Source organism: Miniopterus natalensis, chromosome 5 (genome assembly GCF_054644295.1).
Source record: "Miniopterus natalensis isolate mMinNat1 chromosome 5, mMinNat1.hap1, whole genome shotgun sequence".
In the NCBI taxonomy this organism is placed as follows: Eukaryota; Metazoa; Chordata; class Mammalia; order Chiroptera; family Miniopteridae; genus Miniopterus; species Miniopterus natalensis.
In genome coordinates, this window is record NC_142085.1 from 62924862 (window position 1) to 62938791 (window position 13930).

General features: G+C 34.8%; 1 protein-coding gene across 3 annotated transcripts in view; it reads right to left on the minus strand.

The window, feature by feature from the left end:
• The window catches only part of CEP85L (centrosomal protein 85L), a 96053-nt gene that overhangs the window by 15067 nt on the left and 67056 nt on the right, over positions 1-13930 (minus strand). For all 3 annotated transcript variants that reach the window (XR_015714579.1, XM_087817582.1, XM_087817581.1), the window contains exons 6-10: positions 10120-10299; positions 6479-6631; positions 4395-4549; positions 1288-1405; positions 724-774 (exon numbers count right to left, since the gene is read on the minus strand). Coding sequence is in view for 2 of the 3 variants with exons in the window: in XM_087817582.1 (XP_087673708.1) it covers positions 724-774; positions 1288-1405; positions 4395-4549; positions 6479-6631; positions 10120-10299 (657 nt within the window). In the remaining variant the exon portion in view is untranslated. The remainder of the gene's footprint in view (positions 1-723; positions 775-1287; positions 1406-4394; positions 4550-6478; positions 6632-10119; positions 10300-13930) is intronic.

Consider the following 13930-nt stretch of genomic DNA (forward strand, 5'->3'; position numbering starts at 1 on the left):
GGCAAATCAATAAAAGAATACAAAATCCATTTAATCCACAAACTTTGGGTCAGATACTCTGTAAACTCTGGATATGTAGATAGATAATCTACCTCAAGAAACTAAGGGGTAAAGACACAAATATGTAAACAAAATCTTATACTTTGATAATACAGAAAGAATAATATATAGAATTATTAGGAAGGAGAAGGCTCTGCAGTCACAGTGGACTAAAAATAATCCATGTCAGACTTCCCACTGGCAGGTGAGCGAGCAGACAGAAATGAGGACAACACCTTGTTTCTATTCACTATATAAACTAATTCCACAAAGATCATTTTGGAAAGAAAATGAAAATCCTAAGGGTTTTGTGAAATTTATTTCTATCTAATAAATATGATTATAGTAATAAGTAAAATAAATAAAAGTAGTGCATTGTCTTTATTAGATCATGATGACCTTAACTAAATGTGTTCTTAGTAGTAGAGACAGACTACAGCCAATTAAAAAGAGGACAAGTAAGGACTAGACAATCTTCACAATTTTTTGAAGAACTGATTTACTGCATAGCATTTCTGTTCCAAAAAACTGACAGGTTAACACTAAAGAACTTGCAACGCCATCTCAAGTGCTATTAATCTTTTCATACAAATACATATATGCTTTAATACTTTTTAGGTTGTATAACCATTAGGAGTAAATTGGCAAATAGCTAAATTAAAATAAGCACAAAACATTTCTTACCTGAATTTCTAAAATCATTCTGTCAATCTCATCTTGTTGGCTGTCTATTATCTAAAACACAGGAAACATATCAGTCTGAATCAAATTTTTCCCATTGCTTTTGAAAAGTATCGGTATTTCAAGAAAACAAAGAAAATCACAGGAAATTATACGTTTACTTTTCAAAAATCAGGGTGTGATTTAATAGAAGTAGTCATACCAAGTATCCTTTAAATAGCCACATATGTAAAGCTGCAAAAGTTTTCCTTTACTTCTTGATAAAAATTTTCTCTAATGTGATTTATAAAAAAAACTTTGAAACAGACTTTGAATAATTTAGGAAGGAAAAATATATCCTTTTGTTTTTGCTAAGAAGTAATATAATTTCCTGAATTTGGCTTTTATTTAAATTTAATTAAATTGCTAGTTTCTTTCCAAATAAAAACACTCAAACTAAAAATTCTATCAGCTATTAAATTTAGCAAAAATATAAATCAAATAACTATAAATTATATATCTAGACACATATATATCTATGTCCACATAGTATATATTTCATGTTTATTATCAAAGGTATGTACTGACCTTACTAGCATTCTCATTTTGTTCTCTGAGGTTATCATTTTCATTCTGAAGCTGTTTTGCATCTAACATAGGAAGGCGAATTCCATCTTCAAGGCATCTTTCTACCTTTTGCTGCAAACTGTTTTAGAAAGACAATTATATAAAGAAAGTAGGTTCTATATGCTGACTTTGGTAGAAGACAACTTCATCATAAATGAAGTCCCTTCTTAGGGTCTATGGTATTTTTTAATCAAGCAATAATCAAGGCTTTGAGACAGTATATGTGAACAAGTTTGAGTACCTGTATTTCAAGAAAGAAATATATTGGAGGCTGACCATCTTTTCAGGAAGGAGACCAGACTCAAGTTGCTTAGTATGTGACATTCTTAGGCTCTCATTACCCTGATCTGAGCTCTGCAATCTAAGCCCTCTTCTTTCCCTCTCCTCACCAAAAGCAGAGTTACTTGGTTAAGATGACTGGTAGGGAGCCTAGAATAAGAATACACATCTTTTGTCCTTCATTCTGACCTCAGGAAAAGTTTGTAAAGAAAGCTGTTGCTTAAATCAGCACAATTACATTTCTCCTTTACTAATAAGGTAAATATATTTATTACTTCACCTAACTGTTTCTCATGCTATCTATGGAACAGAATTGCATTTTAGAAGAGGAAACAACAAAAGACCCTCTGGTATATTAAGAATAAAAGGATAAATGGGGGGATGGTATTGGCCCTGAGAAAGGAAGAATAGTCATGTTTGGGTTAAAAGGGACTATATATTTACAATAAAGACCAAAACCAAAATATAGCAGTAAGACACCTATGAATCGTTCTCCTTTAGCTGTGATCATACTCATGAGCTGTAGAGTACTAAAAGAAATAAGACTTCATCTTATTTGGGTTTTGATATTTTCATTATTTTTCTTCTTTCAAGTATTACGGCTAGCCTGTGTTTTCTGTCCCCCCCCAAAAGGAGCATTTGCAATCTTGCTTCCTGACAATGTCCTCTGTCTGGCTCAAATAAATGCTTATAAAATTTCCAAAAAGAAAATACCACATTCAGATTGTGGAAAAAGAATCGACAGTCCTAATGATACAACACGGGCTTCAGATGTGTTGGTAAATAATGGCACCAGAGAAGGTATATGTGTTACCAATGTAGTGTACTGCTTCATAATATATTACCTGTCATAAAAAAAAAGGTGCTTTTTCAGTCTAAAAGTGAAAAATGCATTATTTCTATCTCAGAGTAAGTTTTTTCCCAATGCAGTCAAGACACAACCATGTATTTATAACATTCCAAAGAAATAAAACTTTTAAGGTCTTTCATATTTTAAAAAATGAGCCAACTATGAGGGGAAAATGTATTGTCATGGAAAAATACCAAGTCAGTCTTCTTTCCTGTAACTGTTCTCATTTTCTTTATGTTATAAAGCATGCTCACTTAGAAAATAAACCTCTTGATCAGCAAGGGTACCAACTATTGCATGACTAGGGATCACACCCACATGTTTACTTACTTTTCATTTCTAATAGAAAACTTTTCTTATTTGATTTTGAAATCTCAAAAGTTCTTAGGCATTTATAAATCAGGGAATTTAGAAAATTATACAAAACAGAAAACTGTAATGATATAACTCAAAGTCAAATATACACCTGCAGTTCTGGAACTTAAGGAATATAGCTGAGGAAACCAAAATAACACTCTTGCCCCCAAAGTCAGGTGTCACCACAGCCATACAAGTATTGAAGAATTACAGAAGACCTTCTTTGGTCCTTTGCATCTATTTGAAATCAAGAGAGATTTTTGGAGATAATTTCATCTCAGAGAGCATCAAGATAAACTTAAGAATGGAAAATGTATTCTGAAATGCACTGTACTAAGTCTTTCCAAATAAAAAAATACTATGTTCTCCAAAAACCTAATAAAAGAGAAAATCTAAATAAAAGAGAACGTATAAAATCATATTAAATATGTAAAAGCACATAATGGAACAAAACAAACATTCAAATTATTTTCTAGTGTTCCTAATTCTATATTCATAAAACAACACAGCTTGAGTTTATAATCATAATGTCCTATAAAAGAGAATGGATACATTACCTCTTTTCATTTTATCAGTAAGATGAAAGAAAAAGATATATGGTAGAATTAGCGGAAGTCAGAAAGCTATCTTGCAACAAGAGGTAGAATATAAGACGTGGAGTTATAAAAAGCTCCATTAAAGACTAAGAAAGCAGAAAACAGAAGAACAGTAAAGGTAGGGTCAAAAGTGTATGAATTTTTTTGAAGCTTCAGTTAGAAGCACTGAAGATTGAACTGTCCCAGAAATCAGGATTTTCTGCACTGAAATTAAAAAAAAAAAAAAAGTAGACTGGGTGTATTTAAGACTCTGAAAGTAGTAAAGCAATACTAACATGGAATTGTCAGATGGATTTTGATTAAACAGCTAAGAATACACTGAGTTATATATGATTGATATAAGCATGAGGAGTGTATTTCTAAAGTTTAGTTTCTTGTTGCTTTGCTGTCTCAATCTTCAGGATATTTTATCTGTTTGTGATTGATAATCTATTAAGTTTAAGTTTTACAAGACACAGAGTACCTGTATATGCATACATAACAGAGTCTAGATTTTTCAGGAATCCAGTATTGATTTCTCAGCTCTAACACATTAGCTAAATATACTAATAAATGATATTCCCTGTAATTCTAACTGCTGTGATTTAAAAGAAAAAGTCCCATGAGGCAAGATATATGAGAAAACTTGGAAGGAGCGTGGCAAATGGCCCTACCTGTCCCTCTGCGGCAAGGGGAGAGGGGAGCCAGGTACTTCAACTGGGCGTGCCTCACTAAGGAGTGCAGTCTGAGCACTTGGCAGCCCCTCTTTCTGTCATTTAGAATTTTTACTTCTCAGCCTTTGGCAGGATGTCAGTATGTTGCATCAAAATGTTAAATAACTGAGACAACCTGCTTTCATGACATAGTACTTCTGGTTCTCAATAGTACGTCTTTAAGATAAGAAGAATAAAGAGCATTCGTTATGAATTAATGTATTTTAAGTGAAATGCTTTATGAAAAATACAAATAACTTAAAAATAACAAAAAATTACTGAAGATTTTCTTACCTCTGAACAGTAGTTACCAACTCCTTTTCTTTCTTTTTCTGGCATATTAACTGTGCCTCTTTCTCTTGACACTGTTTTTCCCTCTCTTCAAGCTTTTTTTCCATATCTATCAAAGTCTCTTGCAAATTCTTGTTTTTTTCTTCTAGAACCTGCAGCTAAGAAGAAATTTTTTAAAGTTCATAAAACATAAAACATAAAACATTAAATGTGCCTCTACTAAAATTGTTACTGTGGTTCTCAAGGGTTAACATAGCGGCTAAAGTCACACTATCTTCACTTCATCTACTTCGTGATACTTTCTCTCCTTTGCGTAAAGAAAGCTGTGCAAATGGAACTATGGAGAAGAGGAGAATGGAGTCAAAAATTACTAGATGACAGGGAAAAAGTGAATGATCTCAATTTGGAGATTTTAAAAAATTATATTTTTAATTGTGGCAAAATATACATACAAAAAATTTACCATTTTAACCATTTTTAACTGTACATTTCAGTAGTGTTAAGTATGTTCACTTATTATACAACTAATCATCAGCTCTCTTCATCTTGCAAAACAAACGTTCTACCCATTAACAACTCCCCATCCACTTCCCTCCTCAGCCCCTGGCAACCACACTTTGACTTTCTGTCTCTATGAATTTGACCACTCCAGGGACCACATATAGAAATTTATCTTTTTGTGACTGGCTTATTTCACTTAGAAAACTGTCCTCAAGGTCAGCCATCTTGTAGTATGTGTCAGAATTTCTTCCCTTTTAAAGCTAAATACTGTGTACATGCCACATTTATCCATCTCTCCATTGGTGGACACTGGGCTGCCTCCACCCTTATAATGTTATGAACATGCATCATTTACAAACATCTGTTTGAGATCCTGCTGCTTTTAATTCTTTTGGGTATATACACAGAAGTGGAATTGATGGATTGTATGGTAATTATATTTTTAATTTTTTGAGGAATTATCAATATTTCCCATAGCAGCTTAACACCATTTAACATTCTGACCAACAGTATATACGGAATCTAACTCTCCACATTGCTGTCGCCAACACTTGCTACTTTCCTTTGTTACATTAGCCATCCTAACGGGGTACATAAGGCGGTATAAACCCGTTTTTAAATCTGCATTCCTTGGTATTCCTGCTCATGCAAACACCTGTCCTCCTCCTCTAGTTACCCTCTCTTAGTTTTACAAATCATGAATTACTTTAAACAGGGAATGTGTCGTAGGTCTAGAGTCAGCAGAATAATGGCACCACATGGATTAGACCCAGTGATTTCAATGGGGGCAGTTTTTCCTCCCAGGGGGCATTCAACATCTGAGAGTGCCTGCAGACATTTTGGTTTGGTGGGAAGGGGGGGAACAAAGTGGTGCCATTGGCATCTGGCAGCTGGAAGACAGAAATGCTGGTAGTGCCCTGTGACACCCGGGGCAGGGCCCGACAACAAGGAGACCTGCCCCAATGCCAATGGTGCCAAGGATAAAAACCCCCTGATCAGAGCCTCAGAAAAAGACTGAAGGTAGGTGGTTCATAAATAAGGCTTCAAGAGGACAGGCCCCAGAATTGGTAGAAAGACTTTGGATGGGGTATTAAGAAAGGAAAATGGTCAGAAAAGGAGTTGAAGGAGTAAATGGAGATCATAAAGTATAAGAAAGAATTTGTGAAAAAATTAATGAACAACACATATCAAATATCTGGAAAGTTAGTAAAAAAGGGTCTTGTTGAATCTTGGTGGATGGATTCCAGAGAATGTTGGGAAAAATCAGACTGTGGTGCATGAATGTGTGTACGGGGTAGGTGTGTCAGACTGGTTTAGAAACTACCTTTCAGAGTAGAACGTTAGGTGAGAGAGTTAACACATAGGTTAATTGGGAAGGTAACATTAATCAACAACAAGAGAGATCTACTCATGATTAGTTGAACAGTTTCTAATTAAAGTTAATCCTAAAAACAGCAATATGCAGATTTAACTTGTAATTAGACAAATATATAACTAAAATTTTAGATTATAAAAATTATTAAATTTCTAAAACATTAAGTTAAAATATGTTTCTCATGTCATTTAAAGACAAGCATTTCATTTACCTGTAGACTCTGACTCTGTACATCATCCAGAGTTGGAAGATCAGCCAGATACTTTTCCAAGGTCTCAATTCTTCTCTGCTTTTCTTTGTTTTGTTCAGATTCCCTCTGGCATTTCTTTTTCAGGCTACTGATGTATCTATCTCTGGTTTTAAGCTATAAAAAAGATTATAAATATTCAGTGGTTTTGTGTCATTAAAAAATAGTAACAAAACAAACATTCTAATCTTAGGCATCACTGAATTCTCCAACAGTTCTGCGTTATAGTTCATACCACCACCAATACACGTACGATTTACATTATTTCATCAACTCTAATATTCACATTTTTTCAAATTTTCATATCACTGAAATCAAGTTTTTGAAATTTTTGTTTTCATTTACAGCTGATGGCATCCTATAAACTGCAGTCAGCCAGGTAGCAGTAATAAAAGTTTTTATTGTATTTATTTAATATAGTTTTTAATGCTTGCATATGTGCAAATTTGATCAAGGCTATTCTTATCTTTGGCATTTCAACAGTGTTATGTACATGTTGAAACTACGTGTTGAGTTTAAATAATGTTTAAAATACCTTCTAAAATGTTACATTATAATTTGGCATTGAAAAAAGTTATCGGGTCTTCAGCATGACACAGAAACAGAGCAGTGAGGTATAATTTCAAAGTCAGTGAAGCAAGTCATTCTCTGCAGGAATGAGTCCAATCTTATTTCTTGCAAAGCTAGATTCAAATGTTTTATGAGAATTAAAAAAGGAAGATGCCTACAAATAATTAAAGCTATTCTGTTACTAACAAACTTGCAAAGGAATTGCTTATCATGGACTATAGCAATGCAATCAAAGCTAGGAGGACTGACTAAAATAATCAGATACTTAGGAACTGGTAAGGGGACTAGCCAGACGAAACCACACCTCAAGGAAGACCATTATTAAGGCACTGAGGCATAATTAAGCTTGCAGCCTATATTCTAAAAATTACATAAAATAAAGGTGTGCCTTACCATTAATGTCATTTTAGTATTGATGAGCACCTACTATAGAACACAGAGAGTCCATGATACTAGAAAATCCCAATTTGTGTAGGCCAGACCTCAGATTTCTATGTAGTAGTAACTTTTTTCACCTTTGCAAGTGAAATATGCTCTTTAAATATCATCTTATATGCAAAGCTCTTTCATACTTAAGATCAATTAAAAACAATATGCATATATAGTAGCCTAAAAAGTGAACTCCAGACTTATATTTACTTTAAATCACCAGTCTTCCAAACATTTAACACTCTTTTAGAAATTTACAGGGTTCTAAAATATTTTTTACAGCCTTTTCCATGTTCACCAGGGAAATAAATGCCAGTAATTAGAGGTATAATGGAGTAGTCCTTTCAAATTTTAATAAAGCTAACACTTGTCCACAATTTAGTTTCTTTCATGCCTTATCTAATTTCTTTCAAGTTCAATGTATAACAAATTTTATTAAAATAACTTCAATTGGAAAAACGAATCACATCTCATTTATTCCATCAGTATCCATTTATTACCTTGGGTAAGAAGCAAAACTGGCAAAACAGAAAAATCTTATTATTTAGTGGGGCTTTCTCAGGATTAAAGGCAAGGATGCTGCTGCTATGACAACTTAACTTGTGATCTATTACAACTCACAGACTGCAGGCACTGAGGGGACCTGAAAGACTATACAGTACAATTCACCTTCTGAATGTGAGTCCTAGAGGTCGTTAGTGACTTAACTACAAGTCTCAGAGACAGAGCTGGGATTTGAGCACAGGTTGTCTGACAGGACATTAAAGCCAAGTATACTTTCAGATCTGCAATACTAATAACCAGGTTTCCATAAATGTGGTAGCAACCAGCTGTGCCTGGACTGCACATCAGCAAAGCCTGTTCCTGCCTTAGCAAATAACCGTTTAAGTCATAGAAGTAAACATAGCTAACCAGTCTATTTTTACTAAATGTTCCCAAATTTACACTTAATTTGAAGTGTCTTAAATGTGACACAATGCTGTCCTCACAAAGCAGCTGCTGGACTGGGTCAGTCATTGTCTTCTGCAATGCAAAGATGTCCTCACTTCCTTCGTTTTCTTTGGTTGGTCAACTGCCTTCTCTGCTATGACACCAAGCTTGCTGCCCTTGATCACAAATCTCTGCCAACACTCTCCTATACTAGATACCACCTCTGTTATCTGTTGACCGCTGGTAACCCATAACCACTGGGTCTTCGTTTTTTTCCAGCCCTGCTCACTAATGAGAAACTCTTTGTTATTGTTTTGTTTTTTAACTTCAAAGTTTTGTGTTGTTTCTGGTTAACATAGGTTACTGAAGTTTGAACTCCAATAGCGATCCCCAGGTAAATGAGGCATCACTAATCTTTCCTATTCTATTTATAAAAGTATTTTTCTTTCCAGGAAGTGTTACACAACACTAAGACCACGTTTAGAGGCAACAGGAGGTTCAGCCCTGTTTTAGAAGAGGTTAACAAACAAATTTCTTTTTCTTTATTTTAAATACAATAGTTAAAAGAGATTAGTGAGGGAATGTATTTTTCTAAATTTTTTATTAATCATTATTAGAACCAAAGCATCAGCTGTGGAGCTAAATTGTCTTGAATTTTACTCCTAGTTTTCCCACAATTTCTATCTACATGCAACTAGACAAATTACTCAAATTACTTTTCTCAAAGCTTCAGTTACCTCATTTTAATTTTTTTTAATCTCTCCCAAGGATATTTTTCCCATTGCCTTTCAGAGTGTGTGGAAGGGGGTGGGAGGAGAGACATCCATTGCTTGCCTCCCACACGCGCTCTGACAGGGGCCGGGGATTGAGCCTGAAACCGAGGCACGTGCCCTTGGCCAGAATCAAACCCAGGACCCTTCAGTCCATGGGCTGATGTTCTAACCACTGAAAAAATTGGCTAGGGCTGTTACCTCATTTTTAAAAACGGGGGCATAGTATAAATCTCATAGGGTTTTCTGAAGATTAGGATTAAATAAGAAATGCATCTCATGCACACATAAGAAAGAGCTCATTAAAAAGTAACTTATTTTATTATGATGCTTATTATCATCACATTAAATGATTTTCTGTCTCCAAAATAGTCAGTCTTGACCATCATTACGGAGAATAAATGAGGAAGAAAACAATTAGATCCAATCTCCTGTGGGTCCAAAGTGCTGTGCAGTTAGTGGGTCTATTTTTAGCTTCTACACTCCCCTCAGAAACTCAAGTCATCTCCACGCTGCCCCACCCTCTCCATTCACCCCTTCCTCAAGCTTCCCTGGCACAGACATTTCCATCCTTAATTGCTTCACTCCACAGAGAGGCCATTCCTTTCTTTCTTTCCAAGAGTACCTCTTCCACCTTGGCGTCTGTTATCCACCTTTCCCCATTTCTCTTAGGAACTGGCTTCATCATGCACCCACTGACATCTTCAATAGTCTTTCTTTAGTCCTTTGTTCCTCAGGCTAGATTGACAGGCAAGCCCCCCTCCCCTGTCACCATGACCTCATTGCCCATACGCTATTCTCCCCTTCTTCCCCCAACAATTAAGTTCTAAGCACTTCTGATGGGGTCCATCCCTGTATGTTGAAGAAATGTTGTTGACCTAACTTAACGCTATTAAAAATACCTACCTTTTCCTCCAGTTTCTTTTTCTCTTCATTAAATTGGCTTATTCTTTGTTTGAGAAACTGATTAAGCTGTAAAACCTCTTTCTCAGTAGATGCCAGCTTTTGCTCAAGCTCCTCTTGCTGGGAACTGGACACTGACTGATCAGGAAATGGAGTCTGGAGTGAAGTGTTCTCATATTGTGACTATTAGGAAAGGAAAAAAACCCAGGTAAGATTAAAAGTTAACTGTCTTGAACAATTGAAAAGAAATTGGAAATGAGGTACAGTAGATACGGTACATACAGAGCTTGGCATAAATTCCAGCTGGCCACCAGTTTAATAAAGTGTTACACACAAAAACAGAAAGAAACTGTCAAAGTACAAAGCTTTATGTGTAGTAGCTATGGAAGAGCTTTGTAGACAGGCATACATACACACACACACACACACACATCTTCAATGAGGTCTTGAAGAACTCAGACTGTCCCAAAGGTGAAGATGCAATCCAAATCATATAAATCATATAAATGTTATTTATCATGTACTGGGTATGTCAAAGATTACAAAGGTGGGCACTGCCCTTATATAAACTCAAATTACAATTAGAGGCATAAGAGAAACCCTCATATAATTATATATTGGACACAATATAATATTATAGCCAAAGAAAAGTCATCTTAAGTACAAAGTGTCAGGAGGTGTGAGGATAAATGATGACAGAATTGGGAGAAAGAAAAAAAGGCTGGCTTTTGAGATAGATTTTAAAAGTAGGAAAGATTCTAGCAGGAATTGATAAAAGAAAAAAACCGAACATCTTAAAAAGGCAAAAAATGGAATACATGCAGAGAATACCCATGTCTAATGTATAGGTTACAAGAGCAGAGAGTATAAAGAAATCTAAGTATTAAAAATCTAAGTGGAGCCTGGCCAGGCGTGGCTCAGCGGTTGAGCATCGACCTAGGATCGAGGCGATCGGGGTTCGATTCCAGGTCAGGGCACATGCCCAGGTTGCGGGCTCACAGCTGATCAATGACTCTCTCATCACTGATGTTTCTATCTCTCTCCGTCTCCTTTCCTCTCTCTGAAATCAATAAAGATATATTTTTAAAAAATAAAAAAAATAAAAATCTAAGTGGATCATATTATAGAATCACAGGCTCAGAGTTTAACCTAATTTGTAGGAAATGGAAAGCCTATGATGGTTCTAGAACAGGAAAGTAATATAAATTCCCTGGTATTTAGCCCAGTGTTTCTTCGTCAGTCTTTAACAAAAGAAAAAAGAGTCCACATTTTGTTTTTATGTTTTCCATGAACTCCTGTTAACCATGAACTCCTGTTAAGGTTGAAATTTTGGTATAAGGCGTTATAGTACAAATCACTCTTTGGTTCTACCAATTCTACCACTAAAACAATTCAGAAAGTTTGAATTTTAGAATAAACCTACTCTTCATTTTCTACCTATGAGACTTGGTGATGTCTATGTCTCAGGACATCATGATTATAAGTTTATTAAAAGTTCTTGACGGGAAAATAGAAGTTCTTTTCAAGAACATGTCTTTCATCTATAAATAATAAAAGAATGTTATTTTATTTCAAAAATTTGCTTTATTTAACCTAGAATATACAGAATATTAAAGGTATTACTTTCTTTGTTTAATGTGTTATGTAATTAGGACAAATAAGCTATGAACCCTAAAATGTGCATATAAAATGCTGTGCATTAAAACTGATGTTGTTCATAGATCCAAGGTAGAAATTCCTTTGCTAAAGAAATGTTTTATCATCATATCTGTTGTTTCTTCAAACCCCTGCCATTTAATCAGCTCTCTATATCTATCCATGTAATACTTCCCCCTTTTAACTTCCCTAATCTTTTAAAATCAAATTTATCAACAATATTTTAATTATCCACATAATTTAAAATCCTTCTGATATTTTAGTAGCCTAGTCCCTCTCCCATATCCTTGCACATCTGTCCTTGCTGACTGGCTTGGAGAGCCCTCTACTGGCCTGATGCTGTGTCAAAAAGCATTTTCTTCAGCTTTCAGAAACACATTAAATGTTCCTGGTTATATAATAATAATTGTATAATTCAAGTAAAACTTTTATTCAGAATAATAAAATTACAAGGAGAAACAGCATGGCTCTATTAAAATACTGTTATGAGAAATAAACCCTTGCATACACAATGAAATGTTTTTTGACAAGGTGCCAAGAAGATTCAATGGGGAAGAGAGTTTTTTCAACAAATTGTTCTGGGAAAACTGGATTATCCACATGCGAAGAAGAGAAAATAGACCCTTATCTAATATCATATATAAAAAAATAACTTGAAATGTATCACAACCTAAATGTGAGACCTAAACCTGTAAAACTCTTAGAAGAAAGTGCATAGCAAAAGTTTCATGTCAGTGGATTTGGCAATAATTTACTGAACAGACACCAAGGCACAGGCAAAAACGAAGATAAACTGGACTTCATGAAAATTAAAATATCTTGTACATGAAAAGACACTATCAACAGAGTAAAAAGGCAACTTGGAATGAAAAAAATATTTGCAAATTGTATATCTAATGAAGAATTCATATCCAGAATACATAGAGAACTTCCAAAACTGAACACAAAAAGACAAACAACTGAATTTAAAAAAGGGCAGAGGTTTTGAACAGACATCTCTCCAAAGAAGATGCAGAGATACAGGCACACCTCATTGTATCATGCTTACTGTTGCACTTGGCAGCTACTGCATTTTTTTACATAATGATGGTTTGTGACAACCCTGTGTTGAGCACGTCTATCCACACCATTTTCCCAACAGGCTCAGATGATGATTAGCATTTCTTAGCGATAAAATTTTTTAATTAAGGTATGCGCGTTGTTTTTGAACACATAATGCTGTTGCACACTTAACAGACTACAGTATGGTGTAAACATAACATTTATATTCACTGGGAAATCAAAAAATTCATTGGTTTACTGGTAATGAGCTTTACTGAAGTATTCACTTTATTGTGGGGGCCTGGAACCAAACTCATAATATCTGAGGTATGTCTGTATACAAATGACCAATAAGCATATGAATAGATACTCAATATTATCATCACTAGGGAAATGCAAATCAGAACTACAATCAGATACCACTTCACATCCATTAGTATGGCTATTATCAAAGAACAGAAAACAACAAGTGTTGGCAACAATGTGGAGAAAATGTACCCTTGTGCACTGTTGGTGGGAATGTAAAATGATATAGCCACTGTGGAAAACATGGCAGTTCCTCAAAAAAATTAAAAATAGAATTACCATATGATATGATCTATCAATTCCATTTCTGGTTACATACTGGAAAGAACTGAAAGCAGGGTCTCAAAGAGATATTTATACACCCATGTTCAAATAATATGTTAATGGCAACATTCTTCACTGTAGCTAAATATGGAAGCCACCCAACTATCCACTGACACAAACAGATAAGCAAAATGTGGTATACATACAACAGCTTTAAAAAGAAAGGAAATTCTGACACATGCTTAAACATGAATGAACTGTGAGAACATTATGCCAAGAGAAATGAGCCAGCCACAAGCAGATCAATATTGTATGATTCCACATAACGAGATACTTAGAATAATCATAGAAGCAGGAAGCAGACGGTGATTGTCAGCGACTGGGGCGAAGAACACGGAGGTGCTGTCTAATGGATACGAGTTTCAGCTTTTATAAGATGTAATGTGCTATAGAGATAGATGGTGGTTTACAGTATTAGGAATGTACTTATTTAATACCATTGAACTGTACACTTAAAAATGGTTAAGATGGAAGATGGTAAATTTTA